The 25,853-nt window shown below is 41.6% G+C and overlaps 1 protein-coding gene across 1 annotated transcript; it reads left to right on the forward strand.

The window, feature by feature from the left end:
- Nucleotides 1–1,413: 1,413 nt before the first annotated feature.
- Nucleotides 1,414–1,959, forward strand: LOC138873199 (uncharacterized). Its single transcript, XM_070151640.1, has one exon. It carries the CDS (start codon nucleotides 1,414–1,416, stop codon nucleotides 1,957–1,959), a length of 546 nt encoding a protein of 181 aa, XP_070007741.1.
- Nucleotides 1,960–25,853: the final 23,894 nt, after the last annotated feature.

Here is a 25,853-nt window from a genome sequence, read left to right on the forward strand (position 1 = left end):
CATAACCTCAAATAGAGGTGTGACTTGGACGAGATCACATGTTGAGGCTACATAGAGGTTTAATCCTTGATCGAACTTGATAAATGCTTTTTAGTGATCAAATTTCCAATTTGTGCTATGATAACACATTTGCTTGAAAACGTCCTTCACGCCGATTTGTATTAGCTGCCGAGCCAAGTGTCAGCCTAGTGTTCCAATTTGACTTTTATTCTTTCAACTTTTTTTAGAACACATGGATAACTTGCATTAATATTATGGAGGCGGAAACAATTCGTTTTTATCTAAAAGAAATTTGACTGTTTTCGAATTTTATAAATAATTCATCTGATTAAAGGGATTTCAAAATTTCTCTATTTGTGCTTCAAAGATTATTTTTCAAATTTTGCCCAGATTGTATTAGGGGTTTGGATATATTGATACAGAGAACTTTTGGGTTTTGCCAAACTCAAATTCCGTCCTGGTCTTCTTCTTTCGTGACGATTGGATTGATTGGTTTTGGGATCGAAAAAAATAAAATCCCAAGGAATTTTTATTGCACTGCAATTCTTTTACGCATTCAAGAACTCCTTGCTAGTCTCTTGCTCCCGCTCCAGCAAAAGTTCCAGGTTTTGTTCGCGGGAATTGGTACCTCCGGCCTATTATCTTGGTTCATAATTTCCCCTATTTTATTGGTTCCATGGGTGTTTATGTGTTTTGCAGGAATCACTTTTGTGGCTGCTTGGAGGTGGTAGGGAGGTGCACACGCACAAGCAGTAGAGCAGCAGCAACACACCGGGTTCTGCAACATCAGGAGTATACCAAGTCGAAAGTTCTAGGTTCTATTTGCGGTAATTGTACCTCCCACCTCCTGTTTCTCTATCCCTTATGTTAATTACTTTGTTGTCATAGTATTTCGTACTATTCTTGCCAGTCTAGTAGTGGGATTGTAGTTAGTATTTGCTCCCTTTGTTGTTCTGTGTGGTGTTGTTTCTTCTCATTTTTTGACCTTTGTAGGTATAGAGACTGTTTGTAATGGCAGAGTAGGGTCATGTCCTCGGGGAGGTCGAGGGGTGGGGAGGGGAGTAAGGCAAGGGTCAGGGATGGGACGGGGCCCAAAGAGGGTAAAGGGAACAAGGTCGCTTGTATGTTGAGAATTGGATCGTGGAATATAGGGACGTTAACGGGTAAGTCTATAGAGCTGGCGAAGATTCTACAGAAGAGAATGGGTTAATATAGCGTGTGTGCAGCGGACAAGGTGGGTAGGATCGAAGGCGAGGAATTTAGACGGGTATAAATTGTGGTTCTCCGGAGTCGTGAAGGGCAAGAACAGAGTGGGAATTTTGGTGGATAGGGAACTTAGAGAGTCAGTGGTCCAGGTTAGACGAAATGACAGATTGATGGTGATTAAGGTAGTAGTTTGAGGGAGCACTGTGAATGTCATTAACGCATACGCGCCATAAATGGGCTTGGATGAGGAGGTCAAAAGGCGCTTTTATGAGGCACTGGTTGGGGTGGTGCAGGGTATTCTACACGGAGAAGCTATTCATAGGAGGTGATTTCAATGGTCATATTGGGTTGTCTGCTGGTGACTTTGGTAAGGTGTACGGTGGCTTCGGCTTTGGTGATAGGAATGGGGGTGGTACCTTACTGTTGGATTTTGCTAGAGCTTTTGAGTTGGTGATTGTGAACTCTATGTTTCCGAAGAGGGAGGAACACTTGGTTACTTTCCAGAGTATGGTGGCTAAGACTCAGATTGACTATCTACTCCTCAGGATGTGTGATAGGGGGTTGTGCGAGGATTGCAATTTGATCCCGAGTGAGAACCTCGCAACTCAACATAGGCTCCTGGTGATGGACGTCGGTATCTTGATGAAGAGAAAGAAGAGGTTTGTAAGGGGTCAGTCGAGGATCAGGCGGGGAGCTTTGTCTAAGTATAATGCGCAGGAGTTGGAGGGGCGGCTGATGTCTTTGGGTGCCTAGAAGAGTGGTGGGGATGCTAGCGCTATGTGGATGGCAACGGCGGACTGTATAAGGGAGTTAGCAAGAGAGGTGTTGGAGTTTTGAAAAGTTACTCTGGCAGGCACCGATGCAATTGGTGGTGGAATGACATGGTCCAAGGTAAAGTGGAAGCCAAGAAAGTGGCTTACATAAAGTTAGTAGAGAGCACTGACGAGGATCATAGGAGAGCGAACAAAGAAAGATATAAGGAGTCTAGGAAGGAGGCAAAATTAGTGGTCACAGAGGCTAAGACTACTACATTTGGTCGGCTGTATGAGGAACTTGGGGGCAAAGGTGGGGACAAGAAGTTATATTGGTTGGCAAAAGTGAGAGAGAAGAAGCCTCGCGACCTAGATAAAGTGAAGTGCATCAAAGACGAGGATGGTCGAGTATTGATGGAAGAGGCCCAGATTAGGCAAAGATGGCAGTCGTACTTTCATAAATTTATGAATGAATAGGTGGATGGAAACATTATGTTAGGGAATTGGGGTACTCCGAGAGTCTCTACGACTTTAGGTATTGTAGGCGCATCAAGGTTGAGGAGGTCGTGGGTGCGATGGGTAAGATGAGTCGGGGCAAAGTGACGGACCAAACGAGATTCCACTAGAGTTTTGGAGATATGCAGGTAGAGCAGGCTTGGAATGGCTGACTGGGTTGCTTAATGTTATCTTCAGGACGAAGAGGATGCCTGATGAGTGGCGATAGAGTACAATGGTTCCGGCGTACAAGAACAAAGGTGAATTCTAGAATTGTAACAACTATAGGGGTATCAAGTTATTAAGTCATACCATGAAAGTTTGGGAGAGGGTGGTGGAGGGAGGATAAGGAGGGCGGTGTCTATGTCAGAAAACCAGTTCGGTTCATGTCGGGTCATTCTACTACAGAAGCTATCCACCTTATTAGGAGTTTGAATACAGGGATAGGAAGAGGGATTTGCATATGGTGTTTATTGACCTAGAGAAGGCATATGACATGGTCCCCAGCGACATCCTTTGGAGGTGTCTAGAGGTGAAAGGTGTGCTGGTGGCTCACATTAGGGCAATAAAGGATATCTAATATGGAGCTATGGCTCGGGTTAAAACTATGGGAGGTGACTCAGAAACTTTCCCGGTAGTTATGAGGTTACACCAAGGATCTGTGTTCAGCTTGTTCTTAATTGCCCTGGCGATGGACGCACTGACACATCATATCCAAGGAGAGGTGCCATGGTATATGTTGTTCGTTGATGATATAGTTCTTATTGATAAAACCCGAGGCGACATTAATGGGAGACTGGAGGTATGGAGGAAAGCCTTAGAGTCTAAAGGTTTCAAGTTGAGTAGGACTTAAACGGAATATGTGGAATGTAGGTTCGGCAATGTGACGGGGGAAGAGGATATGGAAGTCAGGCTTGACTCACATGTCATCCTCAAGAGAGAAAGTTTTAAGTACTTAGGTCAATTATCCAGGGAGATGGGGAGATTGATGGAAATGTTATACACCGTATTGTGGTGGGGTGGATGAAATGGAGGTTAGTGTCTGGAGTCATGTGTGACAAGAATGTGCCACCGAAACTCAAAGGTAAGTTCTATAGAGCGGTGGTCAGACCGACCATGTTGTATGGGGCTGAGTGTTGGCCAGTCAAGAATTCACATATCCAGAAGATGAAAATAGCAGAAATACGGATGTTGAGATGGATGTGTGGGCACAATAGGCAAGATAAGATTAGGAATGAAGGTATTCGGGAGAGGATGGACGTGGCTCTGGTGGAAGACAAGTTGCGGGAAGCGTGACTTAGATGGTTCAGACACGTGCAGATGAGAAGCTTAGATGCCCCGGTTAGGAGGTGTGAGTGGTTGTCTTTGGCAGGTATGAGAATAGGTAGAGGGTGGCATAAAAAGTATTGGGGTGAGGTGATCAGATAGGATATGGTGTGACTCTAGATTTCCGAAGACATGGCTTTTGATAGGAAGGTGTGGAGGTCGAGCATTAGGGTATAGTATCATGATAGGCGCCATGACAACATGTAAGATTTGAGTTGTAATAAGTTGGTGTCAGAGCCTAGGTTACATAGGTCTCATGAGTCATGAGCAGGTTTAGTAAAGTCTTGCAGATCGGTACAGAGACATCTGTATTTATCTTCGAGAGGCCGCCGAACCCTTTGGAAAACTTCACTCTCTTATATTCTTGTGGTGCGAATTTATTGATTTTGGAAAGCAAATTTCTGTTATTCTATTTTCTCATAGATGGTGAGGACACGTGCTTCTAGATTGGGCGGACGACCACCAGTACCACCAGCTAGGGCCATGAGAGGCCTGGGCCGTGAAAGAGGGCGAGGTGCAGATCGTACAATAGCTAGAGCAGCACCTGCAGACCCACCAGTTGCTCCAGCTCATGAGAAGATTCTAGATGTGGTTGAGCGGGTGGGACCAGATTGGGCACCAGTTGTACTTATTGTGATTCTAGGCCTTTAGGAGGCTTTTGCCCAGATATTGACTATTTGCACTAGCCTTGCTCATGCGATTTCAGTTCAGGCCGTACCAGCCACTTCTTTGGAAGGGGGAGGTGCTTAGACTCCCACCGCCCACACTCCAAAGTAGGTGGTGTAGGAACTTCAGACATCGTGGTACTACTAGCCTAGCTGATTGCAGTTGCTCAGGCCCAAGTGGGTCCCGTTATGAGTTATAAGAAGCAGAAGAGACTATAGAGGTTTGGGAGTCTCAAGCCTCCATCATTCAGTAAGGCTGAGTTAGAGGATGCTCAGGAATTCTTGGATCGGTGCTAGTGGATTATTCGCACGGCGGGTATTCTAGAGACTAGTAGTGTCTCATTTACTACTTTTTAGCTATCAGGGGCTACCTTCAGATGGTGGGAGACCTATGAGCAAGGCAGGCCCACCGATGCTGCACCACTTTCATGGCATGAGTTCTGTGTTCTCTTCTTAGAGAAGTTTCTGCCGCCAACCCGTAGGGAGTAGTTGTGTAGGCAGTTTGAACAGCTACGCTAGGAGGGTATGTTTGTGACCTAGTACGAGATAAGAATTTCAGAGTTAGCTCGTCAAGCGGTCTGGTTAGTCCCCACAGAGAGGGATTTCCCTAGACTATTGAGTGGGGTTCTATAGTAGAGTTCTCTGTCGATGATATTAGCACCAGCAGCTACACCTCCCGTTCAGCCAGCTCGGGGTGGGGCTCAGGTATATAGATCTCTCCCTAGAGGGGAAGGCCGACCAGGTGGTGGCCAGGCTCAATTCTGTGATGTTCCTACCAGGCCAGAGGCTATTGCTTCAGATGCAGTGATTAAAGGTATTTTTTCAATGTGCCACAGAGATGCTTCTACATTATTTGACCCTGGTTCTACTTATTCCTATGTGTCATCCTATTTTACTCAATATTTGGATATGCCCCGTGAGTCCTTAGTTTCACCTATTCATGTATCTATGCCGGTGAGCGATACTATTGTTATGGACCGTGTGTATCGGTCGTGTGCGGTGACCATTGGAGGATTGGAGACTAGAGTTGATCTCTTATTACTTAGTATGGTTGATTTCGACGTGATTTTATATATGTATTAGTTATCTCCATGTCATGCTATTCTATATTGTCACGCTAAGACCATGACATTAGCATTGATGGGATTGCCGAGGTTCGAATGGAGAGGTTCTCTAGACTATGTTCCTAGCAGGGTGATTTCTTATCTGAAGGCCCAATAGATGGTTGGGAAGGGGTGTCTGTCATATTTGGCCTTTGTGAGGGATGTTGGTGTTGATACTCCTACTATTGATTCGGTTCCGGTAATGCAAGACTTTTCGGATGTGTTTCATGCAGACCTACTAGGCATGCCACTCGATAGGGATATTGAATTTGGTATTAACTTGGTGCCGGGCACTCAGCCCATTTCTATTCCTCTGTATCGTATGTCACCAGCAGAGTTGAATGAATTGAAAGAGCTACTTCAAGAGCTTCTTGATAAGGGGTTTATTAGGCCTAGTGTGTTCCTATGAGTTGCAACAGTTCTATTTTTGAAGAAGAAGGATGATACTATGCAGATGCGCATCGACTATAGGTAGTTGAAAAAAGTTACAATTAAGAATAAGTATCCTTTGCTGTGCATTGATGATTTATTTGACCAGATTCAGGGAGCGAGGGTGTTCTCTAAGATTGATTTAAGGTCTGGGTATCACCAGTTGATGATTCAGGACATGGATATTCTGAAGACGACATTCCCAATAGTAAACTATTTTTAAAATGCCGTGCAAAGATGTACATGCTATTCTGAATCCCTAATCTCTCCTTTAAAATGTTTAAAATGCCGCATTACTTGTTTAAAATGCCGCATTATTTGGGTGATAAACTGGTATTAGAGGCTCAGACTTGTGACACCGGATCTATATGGGCTTTGTAGTAGTAGTTTTATAATTTGAAACTCCACCTATTTAACTCTGGTTTCAGACTTTTAATATGGTGTTTTCGTAATTTAACTATATTAGCTAATAATGAACTATATAAGAAATGGGTTGAGGCTGTTAATTGGCCAGGCTTGCCTAGCAGTGTGTTGGGCGCCATCACGACCGAGGTTGTGGTCGTGACAAGTTGGTATCAGAGCCTAGGTTACATAGGTCTCGCAAGTCATGAGCCGGTTTAGTAGAGTCTCGTGGATAGGTACGGAGACGTCTGTATTTATCCTCGAGAGGCTGTAGAAATTTTAGGAAAAACTTCATATTCTTGAAATTTTGGTCGTGCGACTTTGTTGATCCGAGAACTAAACTTATGTTATTCCATTCACTCACAGATGGTGAGGATGCGAGCTACCAGACAAGGTGGACGACCACCAGTGCCACCCACTGAGGCCAACAGAGGTAGAGCAGCGAGGGCAGCACATCTTGATCCCCTAGCTTCCCCGGCTGCAAATCAGGCTCCAGCAGCACCAGTTCAGGCACCAGCTGTGCCCATCGTGATTCTGGGTCTTCAAGAGGCCTTGGCACAGATCTTATCAGTTTGCACTGGCCTGGCTCAGGCAGTTTCAGCCACTACCGCAACAGCTACTTCACAGGCCGGGGGAGGCAATCAGACCACCGCTGCTCGCACACCTGAGCAGGTAGTGCAGGGACTACAGATGTAGAGGGCAGCTCCAGCTCAGCCGGTTGCACCAGTTCAGGAGTTCATGGTACCAGTTATGCTGGATGATGAGCAGCATCATCTTGAGAGGTTTGGTAGACTCCAGCCTCCGTCATTCAGTGGTGCTAAAAGCGAGGATGCCCAGGGTTTTCATGACAAGTTTCAATGGATGCTCTTACCACCTTTCAAATCTCGGGGGCTGCCTTTACTTAGTGGGAGGATTTTGAGAGGCGTAGGCCTGTCGGTGCAGCACCTCTTTCTTGGCAGCAGTTCTCCGCTCTCTTCTTGGAAAAGTATGTACCGCAGTCCTGCAGAGAGGAGCTGCGTAGGCAGTTTGAGTGGTTGATGCAGGGTGGTATGACCGTGACCCAGTATGAGATGAGGTTTTCTAAGTTGGCTCGTCATGCCATTTGGATGATTCCGACAGATCGTGAGAGGATCAAGAGATGTGTGGATGGCCTTAACTACCATCTCTATATTCTGATGACTAGAGAGAGAGTATTGGGTGCTACGTTCGAGGAGGTGGTTGATATCGCTTGTGAGATTGAGATGGTTCACCATAGGGAGCGAGAGGAGAGGGAGGCCAAGAGGCCTCGAGGATCGGGCAGTTACAGTGGAGCTCCATCGAGGGGCCAGTCCCAGCATGGTAGAGGTTGTTCTTTCAGGTCGGCTTAGTCGGCCCATCCAGAGTATTGTGGGGCATCTTCAGGTAGTGGTCATCAGGGGTCCCAGCAGGGCCAGCCTTCATTCAGCACCCTCCCAGCTCAGAGTTCATCTCATGCCCCATTAGCTTAGGGTTCTTCTGCGCCGAGTGCATCTGCTAGTCACTCCAGTGCGAGGGGTTCCCTTCAGTCTCCATCTCCAGCACTGAGTAGTTGTTATGAGTGCGAAGAGTTTGGACATATGAGGAGGTAGTGCCCTCGACTTCGTGATGGTCAGTTTCAGCAGAGGGGTCAGCCCTCGACTTCTGCTCCAGTTACTTCACCACCCGCCCAGCCAGCCAGGGGTCTCCCCAGGGGGGAAGGTCGATCAGGTGGTGGTCAGGCTCGTTTCTATGCTATTTTAGACAGTCCAGATGCCGTCATTACAGGTATTGTTTCACTCTGCCACAGAGATGCCTCTGTATTATTTGATCCCGGTTCCACCTTTTCTTATGTGTCATCATATTTTTCTCGTTATTTGGGTATGCCCCGTGAGTTTCTTGCTTTACCTATTCATGTGTCTACCCCGGTGGGTGATACTGTTGTTGTGGACCATGTGTACTGGTCATATGTTGTGACTATTGGGGGTCTGGAGACCAGAGTTGATCTATTGCTATTGAGCATGGTGGACTTTGATGTTATTTTGGGCATGGATTGGTTATCTCCGTGTCATTCTAAGACAGTCACTTTGGCTATGCCGGGTGTACCGCGGATCGAGTGGTGTGGTGTGACTGATTATGTTCCTAGTAGGGTGATATCTTTCTTGAAGGCCCATCGTATGGTTGGGAAAGGTTGCCTTTCATATTTAGCGTTTGTGAGGGATGTGGGAGGTGAGACTCCTAGCATTGATTCTGTTCCAGTTGTGAGGGATTTTCTCGATGTGTTTCATGCAGACCTGTCGGGCATGCCACCGGACAGGGATATTGATTTTAGTATTGACCTGGTGCCGGGCACTCAGCCCATTTCTATTCCTCTATATCGTATGGCACCAGCAGAGTTGAAGGAATTGAAAAAATAGCCTCAGGAACTCCTAGATAAGGGGTTCATTAGGCCTAATGTGTCACCTTGGGGTGCACCGGTTTGTTTGTGAAGAAGAAGGATGGCATGATGAGAATGTGCATTGATTATAGTCAATTGAACAAAGTAACAATTAAGAACAAGTATCGTTTGCCTCGCACTGATGATTTATTTGATCAGCTTCAGGGAGCGAGAGTGTTCTCCAAGATTGATCTCCGTTCTGGTTATCACCAGTTGAAGATCAGGGATTCAGATATTCTTAAGACTGCCTTCAGGACCAGATATGGTCATTATGAGTTCCTTGTGATGTCTTTCGGGCTAACCAATGCCCCAGCATCATTCATGCATTTGATGAATAGCGTGTTTCGGCCTTATCTGGATTCGTTCATTATTGTATTCATTGATGATATTTTAGTTTACTCGCGTAGTCAGGAGGAGCACGTAGAGCATTTGAGAGTTGTGTTGCAGAGATTGAGAAAGAAGAAGCTTTATGCAAAATTCTCCTAGTGTAGTTTTGGCTCAGTTCAGTGGCTTTCTTGGGACACGTGGTGTCCAGTGAGGGTATTCAGGTTGATCCAAAGAAGATAGAGGCGGTTCAGAGTTGGCCTAGATCGTCCTCAGCCACAGAGATTCGTAGCTTTCTTGGGTTGGCAAGCTATTATCACCGATTTGTTCAGGGATTTTTATCTATCGCATCGCCTTTGATCAAGTTGACTCAGAAGGGTGTTTCATTAGTATGGTCAGACGAGTGTGAAGAGAGCTTTCATAAGCTCAAGACAGCTTTGACCACAACTCCAATGTTGGTTTTGCCATCAGCTTCAGGTTCATATATCGTGTATTGTGATGCTTCAAGAGTTAGGATTGGTTGTGTATTGATGCAGGAGGGTAGAGTTGTTGCTTATGCTTCTTGTCAGTTGAAGCCCCATGATAAGAACTACCCTGTTCATGATTTGGAGTTGGCTGCCATAGTTCATGCATTGAAGATTTGAAGGCATTATTTGTATGGTGTATCTTGTGAGATATTCACCGGTCATCGCAGTCTTCAGCATTTGTTCAAGCAAAATGATCTTAATTTGAGGCAGCAGAGATGGTTGGAGTTGCTTAAGGATTATGATATCACCATATTGTATCATCCGGGAAAGGCCAATATAGTGGCCGATGCGTTGAGCGGAAAGGCAGTGAGTATGGAGAGTTTGGCATATATTCTAGTTGGGGAGAGACCTCTTGCAGTTGATGTTCAGGCCTTGGCCAATCGGTTTGTGAGGTTGGATATTTCGGAGTCCGGTCGGGTGTTGGCATGTGTGGTTTCTCGGTCTTCCTTATATGATCGCATCAGAGAGCGCCAGTATGATGATCCGCATTTGCTTGTCCTTAAGGATAGGGTTCAGCATGATGATGCCAGAGATGTGACCATCGATGATGATGGTGTGTTGAGGATGCAGGGCCGGATTTGTGTGCCCAATGTGGATGGGCTTAGAGAGTTGATTCTGGAGGAGGCCCATAGCTCGCAGTATTCTATCCATCCGGGTGCTGCAAAGATGTACCAGGATTTGAGGCAACACTATTGGTGGAGAAGAATGAAGAAAGATATTGTGAGATTTGTAGCTTAGTGTCTCAACTGTCAGCATGTAAAATATGAACATCAGAGACCGGGTGGCTTGCTTCAGCAGATGGTTATTCCCTAGTGGAAGTGGGAGAGGATCACTATGGACTTTGTGGTTGGACTTCCTCGGACTTTGAAGAAGTTTGATGGTATTTGGGTGATTATGGATCAGCTGACCAAGTCCGTGCACTTCATCCCTGTGTGTACTACCTATTCTTCAGAGCGGTTGGCAGGGATTTATATACGGGAGATTGTTCGATTGCATGGTGTTCCGGTTTCCATCATCTCAGATAGAGGTACTCAGTTTACTTCCCAGTTTTGGAAATCTGTTCAGCGAGAGTTGGGTATTCAGGTCGAGTTGAGCATAGCTTTTCATCCTCAGCGTACGATTCGGATATTGGAAGATATGTTGTGTGCTTGTGTTATTGACTTTGGAGGTTCATGGGATGAGTTTCTACCGCTTGTAGAGTTTGCTTACATAAACAGCTACCAGTCGAGTATTGATATGGCTCCGTATGAGGCTTTCTACGGAAGGCGGTGTAGATCTCTAGTTGGTCGGTTCGAGCCCGACGAGGCTAGACTATTGGGGACAGATTTGGTTCAAAATGCCTTAGAGAAGGTGAAGGTGATTTAGGAGAGGCTTCGTACAGCGCAGCCGCGCTAGAAGAGTTATGCGGACCGGATGGTTCGAGATGTGTCCTACATGGTCGGTGAGAAGGTCTTGTTGAAGGTTTCGCCCATGAAGGGTGTTATGAGGTTTGGGAAGAAAGGGAAGTTGATTCTGCGATTCATTGGGCCTTTTGAGGTGCTTCGGAGGATTGGAGAGGTGGCTTATGAGCTTTCTTTGCCACCTAGCTTGTCGAGCGTGCATTCAGTATTTCATGTTTCTATGCTCCGGAAGTATATTGGGGATCCGTCTCATGTTTTGGACTTCAGCATGGTTCAATTGGATGATGATTTGACCTATGATGTGGAGCCAGTAGCTTCTGGGTCGTCAGGTTCGAAAGTTGAGGTCAAAGGATATAGCTTCAGTGAAAGTGCAGTAGAGAGGTCGGCACGTAGAGGAGGCTACCTGGGAGACCGAGCGGGAGATGCGGAGCAGATATCCTCACCTGTTTGAGGCTTCAGGTATGTTTCATGACTCATTCGAGGACGAATGTTTGTTTAAGTTGGGGAGGATGTGACGACCCAGCCAATCGTCTCAAAGGTTACCACTCCGTTTTCCCCTATTTTAGCTTCTTTACGCTTCGTTATCCGTATTTTATGTGATTGAGTTGATTAGTTCAAGTTCGGAGAGGATCTGGTAAGAAATGAGACACTTAGTCTCTTTTAAGAAGGCTTAAGTTGGAAAAGTCAACCGGATATTGACATATGTGTTAGAAGGTTCGGAAGTGAGTTCCAATGGTTCAGTTAGCTTCGGTAGGTGATTTGTGACTTAGGAGTGCGATCAGAATGGGTTTTGGAGTTATAGAGAAGATTTAGGCTTAAATTGGCGAAGCTGATATTTTGGCGGTTCCGGTTAATAGGCGAGATTTTGATATAGGGGTCGGAATGTAATTCCGAGAGTGATAGTAGCTTCGTTGTGTCATTTGGGATGTGTGTGCAAAATTTTAGGTCATTCGGACGGGATTTGATAGACTTTTTGATCGAAAGCATAATTTAAGAGTTCTTAGGCTTGAATCCCCCATTAAATTAGTGATTTGATGTTGTTGTGAGCATCCCGAGGTTTTGAACAAGTTTGAACGATGTCATGGGATGTGTTGGTGCAATTGGTTTGGATTTCCAGGAGTTCCAAGTAGGTTCCGGGATGTTTTAGGCCCAAAATCATAGTTGTAGCAGGTCTAGAAGGGTTGCAGGCCTCGGAATCCACCCGCGCGGACCGCACAAAAGGAAGTGCGGCCGTGGTGTGTGCTGTGCGGACCACACAAAATGAAGTGCGGCCGCGGTGGTTTTGTGTGGACCGCGGTGGTTTTGTGCGGACCATGGTGCTTTTGCTCGGACCACGGTGGTTCTGTGCGGACCGCGGAGGCTGAGATCTGAGGGGTACTCTATAAATACGAGGTTTGTGGTTTTATTTGATATTTTGAACTACAGAGCTCGGATTTTGGCGATTTTTCAAAGGTTTTTCAAGAAATTCATCGTGGTAAGTGATTCTAACTCAGATTGGGCTAGAGTACATGAATCTATCATTGAATTCATCATTTAATTCGTGTTTTGGGATGGAATTTGGGAAGAAAATTTGTGAAATCTTTCAAAAATGTAAAATGATGATTTGAAGGACCAAATGGTATCAGAATTGGATAATTTTCATATGGTTAGACTCGTGATAGTATAAGGATTCGAGTTTTGTGAATTTTGTTAAATTCCAAGATGCGGGCCCGAGGGTTGGGTTTTACCAAATTCTAGAATTGTGTGGTAATTCGATTGTTTTCGCTTGGGCTTTGTTCCCTTAGCCTATTGTGATGTATTCGTTCTGATTTTGGATAGATTCGACATGCGTGAAGGTCGATTCGAGGGGCAAAGGCGTCGCGATATAGAGATTTAGTCGGTTCGAGGTTAATAATAAATGTAAATGATGTCTTGAGGGTTTGAAACCCCGGATTTGCATATCGTAGTGCTATATTGAGGTGAGACACGCGCTTGATGATGAGCGTGGGGTCGTTTACTATTGGGGATTGTGACTTGGTCCGTCCCGAGTGATGGTTTTACCGCGTATTTTGGTTGAAACTTATTTGTTCTCATTAACGTTTGAATTGACTGCCATATTTGGGCTTCATGCCAATTATTTGAACCCTCCGGGGAGTTTTATCACTATTTCCTCACTGTTTTGACTTACTACTTGAACTCAGTCGTACCGTTTTTCACTGTTTTACAACTCAGCCACTTTTTACTCGGTTTTGAAACTAAAATGATATATTAAATGATGTTTTGGGTTGAGAACTACTGTTTTACTAATGCCCAAGGGGCTTATATGATTTCTGGACTGAGTACGGCCAAGGGCCAGATGTGAGGATACTATGGGATCGGGCTGCACGCCGCAGCAGTGTTATACTGATATTGATATGAGGCCGATGGCCTAGATTTGATGCCACGAGATGGCTTGATATTGCGCTTGTGCCGTAAGGGGACCCTCCCGGAGTCTGCACACTTCTAGTGAGCGCCGTCGACGATAAGTGTATGGATCGGGCTGCACGCCGCAGCGGGTACTATAGGGTACCGTTCTATGTGTTGATTTTCTTTATATGTTTGTCACTTAACTGCTTATTTGTTGTAGCATTTCCATATTTCGTTCCATTGGTTTATTGCTTTCATATTACTTGTTTAAAATGCCACATTATAGATTACTCTGTGTTTCCCCGTGATTTCTTATTCTCGTCCATTATTTATACTTATTACTCACTGGGTCGGAGTACTCACATTACTCTATACACCATGCGTGCAGATCCAGGTGCATCTGAGGCTGAGTGAGGATTTTCAGTTGAGCAGCGCATATCCGGGAGCATCGAGGTAGCTGCATGGCGTTCGCAGCCCTGAGCTCTCCTTTCTACCCTTTTGTTTTATCCGCATTCCCTAGATTGATATGTATTATGGTGATAAACTGGTATTAAAGGCTCAAACTTGTGACACTGGATCTATATGGGCTATGTAGTAGTAGTTTTATCATTTGAAACTCCGCCTATTTAACTCTGGTTTCAGACTTTTAATATGGTGTTTTGGTAATTTAACTGTGTTAGCTAATAATGAACTATATAAGAAATGGGTTGAGGTTGTTAATTGGTCAGGCTTGCCTATCAATGTGTTGGGTGCCATCATGGATATGAGTTGAACCTTTAGGATATGAATTGAACCTTTAGGATATGAATTGGACTTTTAGTTTATGTATTGGAATTTTAGTTTATAAATTGAAATTTTAGGATATGACTTGAACTTTTGTGGATATGAGTTGAACCTTTAGGATATGAATTGAACCTTTAGGATATGAATTGGACTTTTAGTTTATGTATTGGAATTTTAGTTTATAAATTGAAATTTTAGGATATGAATTGAACTTTTGTGGATATGAGTTGAACCTTTAGGATATGAATTGAATCTTTAGGATATGAATTGAATCTTTAGGATATGAATTGAAATTTTTGGATTGTGTATTGGAATTTTAGTTTATAAATTGAAATTTTAGGATATGACTTGAACTTTTGTGGATATGAGTTGAACCTTTAGGATATGAATTGAACCTTTAGGATATGAATTGGACTTTTAGTTTATGTATTGGAATTTTAGTTTATAAATTGAAATTTTAGGATATGACTTGAACTTTTGTGGATATGAGTTGAACCTTTAGGATATGAATTGAAATTTTGGTTTATGTATTGGAATTTTAGTTTATAAATTGAAATTTTTAGGATATGACTTGAACTTTTGTGGATATGAGTTGAACCTTTAGGATATGAATTGAACCTTTAGGATATGAATTGGACTTTTAGTTTATGCATTGGAATTTTAGTTTATAAATTGAAATTTTAGGATATGACTTGAACTTTTGTGGATATGAGTTGAACCTTTAGGATATGAATTGAAATTTTTGGTTTATGTATTGGAATTTTAGTTTATAAATTGAAATTTTAGGATATGAATTGAACTTTTGTGGATATGAGTTGAACCTTTAGGATATGAATTGAATCTTTATGATATGAATTAAATTTTTTGTGTATGAATTGAACTTTTAGGATATGAATTGAACCTTTATGATATGAATTGAAATTTTTGTATATGAATTGAATTTTTAGGATATGAATTGAGCCTTTAGGATATGAATTGAACTTTTGTGGATATGAATTGAAATTTTGGATTGCGGGAGGATTTTGTATAAGGGGTTGATGACTTTATTAGACATGCAATGGAACTTCCACCAAGAATAACTTAGACACAGTACCTGGCAGAGTGTGTCTTTAACTGTTGTTCTCTTTAGCGACAATGATGATGAGAAGGCAATGGCATGTGTTTCAAACAGTGATGGTGTAGGTAGGAATTTAACATTTCCTAAGTAGATAAAAGAAGAGGTTGTGGAGAAATTCTCTACTTCATTTTCCAAGAGGAAAAGAAGTTTAATTGAGAGTGACAAGGTTGATGGTAATGGAAAGAATTGGACTATGAATTGGACTTCTTTTCCTCCTGAAAAATGAAGTAGAGAATTCCTCTATAACCTCTTCTTTTATCTGCTTAGGAAATGTTAAATTCCAACCTACACCATCACTGTTTGAAACACATGCCATTGCCAATTCATAGTCCAATTCTTTCCATTACCATCAACCTTGTCACTCTCAATTAAACTTCTTTTCCTCTTGAAAATGAAGTAGAGAATTCCTCTATAACCTCTTCTTTTATCTGCTTAGGAAATATTAAATTCTTACCTATACCATCACTGTTTGAAACACATGCCATTGCCTTCTCATCATCATTGTCGCTAATGAGAACAACAATTGATCAAAGACACACCCTGTCGGGTACTGTATCTAAGTTATTCGCTGTATCCAAGTTCATCTCGAGTAATAGTACCACGAGGATAATCACCAAAGCCACCAGACAGCTTTATGATGCCAATGAAGCAAGATGAGCTATTCAATGAGACTCGTATTATAAAGAAGAAGAAAGAGACTGATCCAGAAAGGTGGGTCAAGAGTCGAGCCTCGACTATACATGTAAGTTTTTTACTTTTCATTAAGTATTTTGATTTACTTTTATATAAATTTTGAAATACTAATTCAATATAATTTTTCTAATAGGTTCGCTTCACAGCTGATGTGGGGGAATTCATACGCAATCAGCCATCTAATGAGTCGGGTGAGGCAATCCAACTTTCGGACGAGGATGCTGAAAGAACACTCCTTGAGTACTTTATATACTTTGAACTAGACAATAGAACCAGTTTTCGAATGAGCTTGTAATAAGCGTTAACTTAGTTTTGTTAGCTTAATGTATTAGTTCTATTGAACTTTATACTTTATTGCTTTTTATTGTTGTTGTTGTTGTTGTTGTTGTTGTTGTTGTTGTTGTTGTTGTTGTTGTTGTTGTTGTTGTTGTTTTTGGCATAAAATGCCTGTTTAGGAATTTTGGTAAGCTGACAGGTGGTGTAGCTGCCAAAACAGGCAGTTTCTGCCAAAAATATACCAAGAAAAGCGACCAACTTTGGTCGCTAGTTGGTCGCTTTTCCCTTAAAAACAATTTTCTTGGTCGCTTTTTTATGATTAAAAATAAATATAAAAATGTATTTTATATTTAGAGACCAACTTTGGTCGCCAAAATTATATTATTAAAATAATAAAGCGACCAAAGTTGGTCGTATAGTCTTTACCCGGAATATTTGGTCCTTTTACCTTAGAGACCAAAGTTGGTCGCTAATTAGCGACCAACTTTGGTCCCTAAAATAAAGGGACCAACAATATTGCAACCAGGCATGTTTGGTCGCTTTTTGGTCGCTTTTAGGTCTATAAGCGACCACCTTTGGTCGCTTTTTGTGGTCGCTTTTTACCGGATTTCTAGTAGTGATTATACTTGATTAGATCGATCAACTTTAGTTTCTTGAAAGTATCTGTCTCTTTTTGTTGAATAATTTCATAGCTGTAGAGTCCCCCACTTCCTATTATCCATTTCAGTGCAATGAGTTAGTTTCATTTTGTTAAATAAAGGAACCTGTATATCTTTTGTATCTTAAACGTTGTCATCATTGACTTCTATTTTCAAGTAATTCCCAACTAAGAAGTACTAACAAACAAGTAAGCATTTTGAACTGCTAATTTGGTATGCCAGAAATAACAACATTTATCTCAAAAAAGACATACCACCAGATCTCACCTAGTTGGACAATTGTGTTGAAATAAATCCCCACAGAAAATAATATTCACGGTAATAACAGCGGAATAATAATGTGGTACTGAGATATGGTAATCAATAAGAATAAAAAGAACAACAAGGATACAAAGATTTTTAACGTGGATAACCCTTCTGAATAAGGGGAAAATACGGGCCTAAGAGGAGCAAAGTAATCCACTATAATGAGGAATTTTACATCCAGAAGTCCTGAGTAAAGTACTCCAGGAACCATTACTCACTCAAAAGAATAATCATCTCTTAAGATTCCCACCTCACTACAATATCAGTCACACTCTTTATTTTTCCTTACAGACTATACCACTTATGAATACCTCAAACTGCTCTCTCTATATATTATATTTCTCTCTGCGATTGGTGTATAGAAATGAAAGCCGAAGCTCTCCTTATATAGGCGATAACACCCATCTCCCATTAATCAAAACGATTGGTTATTGCAATTGCAAATTGCTTTGTCTGACGCCTACTATTTTGCAAACTTGACAATTTGCGAATTTGCAAATCAATTCCAAAACAAGTTATAACCAAAACTTGTTATGGAATCTAGCAGTTTCCCTTTGTTTTTCTCTTTTCATTTATGGGGATAGACTCCACAAATCTCCCTTTCCAAACTCATTCACCTGAAGGAGGTAATACTAGACTTCTAGCTTGAGTGCATGCCGACAAGTTTTTTGCACAATTCAAACTTGTCTCTTGGTACCACCTTGGACAACATATCTGCGGGATTGTCACTTGTAGAAATGTTCAGGACTTTTAGAGATTCATTCTCTACAATTTCTCGAATCCAGTGATATCTCAAGACGAAGTGTTTGGTCCTTGCATAGTACATGGAGTTCTTGCTAAGGTCTATTGCACTTTGACTGTCATAATAAAAGACACACTCCTTCTGATGCAATCCAATCTCTTGAAGAAACCATTTCAACCATATCATCTCCTTGCTAGCTTCAGTACCGGCAATGTACTCCGCTTCAGTTGTAGAGAGTGTGACACACTTCTACAACCTCGACTACCATGAAATAGCTTCCCCTGAAAATGTAAATAAATATCAAGTAGTGGACTTTCTGTTATCAGTGTCACCTGCCATATCAACATCGTATAGCCCTTCAATATTGGATCAGATCCTCCAAATCACAAACAATTTCCCGCGCTACCTCTCAAGTACTTAAGTATCCATTACATACATCAAACTTCCGACGGAAGAGGAATAAGGAACTTTGGTCATGCTCTCCTGTTCCTCCATTGTTGTAGGACACATCTTCTTTCTTAACTTTAGATAACTAGCAAGAGGTGTGCTGACTGGATTAGCCCTCTTCATGTTGAAGCATTCTAGTACATGTTCAATGCACTTCTCTTGAGACAACCACAACTTTCTTCTTGTTCGCTCTCAACAATCTTCATTCCCAAAATTTGTTGTGCTGGGCCCAAGTCCTTCATATCAAATGACTTGGACAAATCTCTCTTTAACTTTTCAATCAACTCCTTGTCTTGTCCTACAATTGATATGTCATCCACATATAACAATAATATAATAAAGCTATTAGCAGAAAATCTTTTGAAGTATACACGTGGATCAGAATATGTCTTTATGTATGTTTGACTTTTCATGAATGAGTCAAACTTCATATACCATTGCCTTGGTGTCTTCTTCAACCCTAAAGACTCTCATTCAATTTGCACACCATGTATTTCTTTCTAGCTACTTCAAATCCTTCTGGTTGCTCCATATAAATCTCTTCTTCCAAATCTCCGTGAAGAAATAAAGTTTTTACATACAACTGCTCCACTTCAAGATCTAGGCTAGCTGCTAAGTTTAAAATTGTTCGAATAGAAGTCATTTTGACAACATGTGAGAAAATTTCATCAAAATCAATAACTTTGTTCTATTCGAAGCCTTTTACTACCAATCAAGATTTGTACTTGACCAACTTACCATTTCCATCTTTCTTAAGTTTCAAGAGTCATCTACATTTGAGTAGTCTTTTACCCTTTGGAAGTTCAACCAGCTTGTACGTGCCATTTTTTTATAGAGATTCCATCTCATCTTGCATGGCTTTCATCCACTAGTTCTTTTCTGGATGGGACAACACCTCTTTAAGACGTTTTGGCTCCTCCTCGTCATTGATGAAAACATATTCCGTGAAAAGGTACCTGCATGACTCTACCCTTGGCCTTTCTGATCTCCTTAGAGGTTGAGGTTGTTCTTCTTCCTGAGTAGGGTACTCCACTTGCTCGAAATCATTATCAAGTTGCCCCCTACTCAATAACCTCACCAGGTTGCTCCCCCTTCTCGGCAACCTCACCGGCCCCTGCTTTCTGCACTTGTGGGATTGTTATAAGTAGAAGGAATGGTAACAGGTTAGGGATTTTACCATTCCTGGCTTTCTCTGACTGATTATCTATAGCTCCAACTTAACTTTCTTAGAAGATTACATCTATGCTTCTGATGACCTTATTCTTTATAGGAACCCACAATCTATACCCGAGCTCTTCATCTCTATATCTGATGAATATGCATGGAATATATTTATCATCCAGCTTTGTTCACTGGTCCTTTGCTACATATGCTGTCACGACCCAAAATCCCTCCAAAGGAGTCGTGATGGCACCTAGTCTCTAAACTAGGTAAGCCTAACATTAACTAAAATAACATTGATATTTACTAACTTTAAACTAAATAACTCTAAACAATTACAATTCCCCAAAATTGGCGGTACAAGTCATAAGCTTTTCTAAGAGTAGTTATACAAATAAATACGTCACTTGTAACGACCCGACCGGTCGTTTTGAGCATTTGCACTTTGCTCGCCAGTTCTCGGGCATGTCTTTCCCCATGTGATGTATTATGACTTATATAAAGCATCAGTTTTGGTTTTCAGGGTAATCAGAATGGATTTGGAAGAACAATTCTTAGTTTGGAGCTTAAAAATTTGAAAGGTTTGACCAAGTTTTGACTTTTTAGTATTCGATCTCGGATTTGATTTTTATGATTTGATTAGCTCTATTAGGTGATTTTGTACTTGGGAGCGCGTCCAGAATGTATTTTGGAGGTCTGTGGAAGATTTAAGCTTGAGTTGGTGAAATTAGAATTTTGATATTTTCCGGTTGGTAGTAAAGATTTTGATATCGGGGTCGGAATGGAATTTCGGAAGTTGGAGTAGGTCCGTTATATCATTTTTGATGTGTGTGCAAAACGTTAGGTCATTTGGACGAGGTTTGATAGACTTTTTGATCAAATTCGGAATTCAGAAGTTTTTGGGATTCTTATGCTTGAATCCAATATGGTTTGACGTTTTGATGTTGTTTTGAGCATTCCGAGGGTTGGAACAAGTTTGAATGATGTTATGGGATATGTTTTCATATTTGGTTGAAGTCCCGAGGGCCTCGGGTGAGTTTCGGGTGGTTAAGCGGATCAAATGCATGTTTGAGAAATTGCAGATTTTCTTCAGTGCTATTGCAGGCATTTTGTTCTATGCGATCGCATAGTTAATGCCATGATCACGTAGGCTTAGTCAAGAGGGGGTGAGATTTTGTTCTATGTGATCACATCGTGTAAGGCTGTAAGGTTGTTGTTCGCGAATGCGAGGTGAGGGTCGCGTTTGCATAGGGTAAATGGGAGCAGTTGGGGTCCTATCATTTGTGCTTCGCGTTCGCGAGCTGGAGACCGCGATCGCATATAGTTAAATAGGGCCAGTCATCTTTTATGCTATGCGATCACAGGGTTATTGTCACGATCGAAATTATGTAATTTTAAATCGCTGGGCAGAATGTTTTTTTTTTGGCAATCCGCTAGGCAAGTGCCTAGGGCTAGTTTTTATTTATATAAAATATGAAGAAAACAATAAAGTGCCTCAATGTTCTACGAAATGTAAAGAATAAACCTTGGAGATTACATGTACCCTATTATCAAAGTTGATTAGTGTACTCAAAGTTGATATCACAACAACACTACTAAAAATTGTATAATAAAAAACTAGTCCATGAATGGATCCGTGATTCATTTAAAGTCCAGTCCATTTGTGTGGCGTTGCAGCCCATATCTGGTGGGCCAATTAGATTCACCCATTTCCATTGCATTGAAGCCCAAGTTTGTCTTCTTGCTTCGAATTGGCCCTTTTGTCAAATGTAACACCATTGCATAGGAGTGCATTTGTTCTGTCGAACATTTTGCAATAACTTAGCATCTTATAACGTTCAAATTTTCAAGAGACACAGTCTTCCCAAAGCTTAGTCCCTCTAGGCGTGCATGTGTTGCTTTGCACGTTATCATGTGTGCATGTGCAACATTAATCTTTTGACCCAGGCGTGCCCAATTGAGGTCCTCATTGTCTTCCCCAAGTGATTAAACAAATATCAATGCTGGTTCCTCCCATGTGCAGCCATTTTGCACCATGTGCAGCCATTTTGAACGATTTTGCACCATGGTATTTTGAACAAATAAATGTGCAAATTATCCATCGTTTTCCACCATAAGCATGTGCTTTCCTTTGAAAAAAGAGCTGCTGCATTTGGTGCGGGCGTGCACTTTGTGCAATATTTTAATTTCCATACCTCTTGGAATCTCCCCTTGCACTCCCATTGAGACAAACATCTCGAGCTGTGTATACAAAGCAACGTGAAAGCTGTTCACGCGTGAGTTGTGATCTGTATTCCTCGAAAGTGAAAGCTGTTCACGCGTGAGCTTTGTGATCAGTGAATCATGTTTAGGATTCCCCATGTGCATGCCTTCCTATTCTATCGAAGAACAGCTCCCCATTTGCGTCAGATTGAGAATAAAGTGAAAACTTGCATTGAGCAGCTGCATTTTCCATTTGTTGACTGAAGCCTCTATGCCTCTGCGCTCCAGCATGTCTTTAGAGACAAGCTTTCCCAGCAGTACTGTTCCATGGAGCATGTGTCGAATAAACAACAGCATGCTTGACAATAAAGCTGTCCATAGGAAGTGCTCCTTGATACTTTAGGACAATGGGGGTCAAAGTTAAACCCTTGGTAATTGCCACCACGCCTGAGTTCCTTTTGTTTCTATCGAGTCTGATTCCTCGATTTTTTCCTGTTGCTTATATTTTATTCTATAAATGAGCATGCTTGTGTCTACCTTCAGCTTTCTGTCCGAAAAATAAGTGTACAACACTAACACTACCAACTTTGAGTCCGCAAGAAAGTAGGGCTTTAACACATAATGTGTACTTGCAAGAAAGTAAACAATGTTAGCTTTAAAATTTCTTACCAAACTCTCCTCAAGAATGATTCGAGTATGGTAGAGAATTGTATCCTCTTTTCCTCCTAATTCCTTGCAACCTTCACTCTTATGTAGGGACATTGCATCTTATATTCATTAATAATCCTCCTTCCTTTTGAGTCCATATCCCAGAAACCATGACATTCAATATATCCTTCATCTAGAGCATAATTAGCAAGGTTATCTGCTAGTGTGTTCCCTTCTCTGAATATGTGTGTGACCTTGAAGATACTTTGTTCCTTCAATCTTAAAATCTCCTCTACATGATCAGTAATACACCAAGGAGGCTTCCATGATTCCTCTAAAATGTTCTTTAGTAGTAGGGAATCTGTCTGCAGCCATATCTGAAAATAATTAAGATTTTTGCACATCTTCAATGCCTCCACAATAGCTATTGCTTCTGATTCATTATTGGTTCCTTCAGAAATCTCCCTTCCTTTTGCGTATATCAAATCACCTACCTCATCCCTTATGCAGAAACCAATTGAACTCCTCCCTGGGTTCCCTCTACGTGCTCCATCCGTATTTACTTTGATCCACCCTCTTGGAGGAAATTCCCATAACACCTTTTCATATTTCAATCGAGGTGTGTATTGCTCCATCATTGTCAGTAAGTCCAGCCACTTATGAGGCACATGCAGTCCAAGCTTTTTTAGTTGGACTAGAGCTTGCAGAGTAGATGACACCTGGTAAATAACTCTGCTCACTGACACTGCTTCTCCATATTTCAAACTGTTTCTTCTCTTCCAAAGTTCCCATACAATGCATGCAGGTAAAGCTTGTAAGACTGGCTTCAATCTGGGAAAAACTGGTGTTGTCCAACAGTTTGTAATTGCTTGTTGTAATGATAACCCTTCTAATGCAATTCCTGCTCTCCTCATGAAGTAATTCCAAACACTCCTAGATGCATTGGATGTGAAGAACAAATGTACTAATGACTCCTCCTTAGAATCAGCACAACACCAACATTTAGATGGCATGGAGTATCCTATTTTATGCAAGAAATCATCAAGTGGAAGTTTGGATTTCCACACCTTCCACAGGAAGAAGGATATCTTGAAAGGTAAGCCTTTTACCCATATCATCCTGTAAGCTAATCTTGGGTTGTCTCTTCTTCGCAGGTAATCCCATACAGACTTTACTGAAAAATGACCTCTTGTTTCAAGCATCCAGAATTGTGTAACTAACTCTGCACATTGGTTTGGTGGTCTAATATTCTGCACAATGTGGTTTGCCAAATCTTCAGGTAGAGTCTGAAATAATTTTTCCAAGTTCCACATACCATTTTCAACCAGATCATTGACATTGTGAATATCCTCATCGATACCAAACTCTGCAAGCACTTGGAAATATAAGGCTCCTATCTCAGTCCAATTGTCGAACCAGAATTGAGCTGATCCCATTCTCGGTTTTCAGTAGGTTTGATGCTCAATCAAGTCCCTACATTCTAGCATTTTTCTCCACACGTTGGATCCACGCTTCCAAGGTACAATTACTGGATTTAGTTTCTTGTAGTACTTTTGACTAATAAATGCACTTCATAAACTGGGCTTTGTCCTGAAATTCCACCACAATTTATAGAATAATGCCTTGGATACATCATGTAGGGACCTGAAGCCTATGCCTCCCTCCTCATAAGGCATACGAAGGTTAGTCCGCGATGACCAATGTCTAGAGTTGCCTCCCACATTGCCGTTCCAGAAGAATTTGGCAAAAATGTTATGTAATTTATTGATCACATAAATTGGTGGATTAACTGCTGACAACATATGAATTGGGATACTCTGCATGACATTTGCGATCAATACAGATCTGCCTCCTACAAATAGGAGTTTTCCTTTCCACGACTGCAGTTTGTCCATGACCTTAGTGATTAATCCCTGGTAATAGTCACTCCTTCTTCTTGCATAAAAAATAGGGCAGCCAAGATAGGTCATAGGGAAACATTGTCTTTCTATACCTGTAATCCTTTCAACCTTGTTAATCACCTCATTATCCGTCAAATGATGCATGTATATGGCAGATTTAACTTTGTTCACCAGCTGACCAGACGATGATTCATAAGCTTGCAAAACCTCCATGACGTCTCAGTGAAGTTTCATCAGATGAGGAGAAAATGATTGTATTATCAGCGTATGAGAGATGATTTATTTTTGGGCTCTATTTTGGCATTACAAATCCACAGAAATACAGGTTAGCGTGTAGTGAATTCAATCCCCGAGACATTGCTTCTGCTGCTAGAATGAATAGGGTTGGTGACAAAGGGTCACCCTGCTTAACTCCCCTCGAAGATTTGAAGAAACCATTTGGCTGCCCATTTATAAGAATAGAGTACCAATTATTCCCAATCAAATCAAAGATCAATCCAATAAACGCTTCAAGAAATCCCATCTTCCTTAGCATTTTGGTTAGGAATAGCCATGATAGCCTATCGTAAACTTTTGTCATGTCGACTTTAATCACAACATTTGGGCTTGCTTTTGTTCTCAACCTGATATCCGTAATGATTTCTTGAGTTAACAGTACATTCTCAACTATACTTCTTCCCTTCACAAAACCTGCCTGTTCCTGTGAGATTAAGTTTGGTAAAAATTCAACCAACCTTTCATGAATAACCCTCGAGAAAATCTTGTTAACAAAGTTGCTGAGACTGATTGGTCTCATGTCTGCAAAGGTCATAACTTCTTTTTTCTTTCGTAATAAAATCAGGTTTGTGTGTGTCACACTCTTTTGCAATTGCTGACCACAAAAGAAAGCCTTGACCATGCCGACTACATCTTCTTCAATGATTTCCCAGCATGTTTGGTAAAAGGCTCCAGTGAAGCCATCCGGTCCACCTGCTGAGTCCCCATTCAACCCCATAACTGCTCTCTTCACTTCTTCATTAGAAGGCAAAACCATCAATCTTTCATGTTGATCACTCTCTACCATTGTAGGTACATGATTTAGAATATCAAAAGCATTAGGAACTGCACTCTCAGTAAATTGATCCTTGTAGAACTTTAGTGCTTCTTCTGCTATTAAGTGATATTCTTCAATCCAGTTACCAAGGCTATTCTGGATCATTGATAATTTCAATCTCTTCCTTCTCCCATTAACCTGAGTATGGAAGAATTTAGTGTTTCTATTGCCATCTTTGAACCATAACATGTCAACTTTTTGCCTCCAGAATTTTTCTTCTAATGCAAGATATTTAATCATTTCAGCTTGGACCTGTCGTAATCTTTGTTTGTTCATCTGTGTAGGATTGACTTCAAATTGTCTTTCATGAACCAAGACCACCTCCTCAAGGCTTACAATCTTTTGGAATATATTCCCATATGTAGCTCTGCTCCAGGTAG

This window comes from Nicotiana sylvestris, chromosome 7 (assembly GCF_000393655.2).
Source record: "Nicotiana sylvestris chromosome 7, ASM39365v2, whole genome shotgun sequence".
Taxonomy (NCBI): domain Eukaryota; kingdom Viridiplantae; phylum Streptophyta; class Magnoliopsida; order Solanales; family Solanaceae; genus Nicotiana; species Nicotiana sylvestris.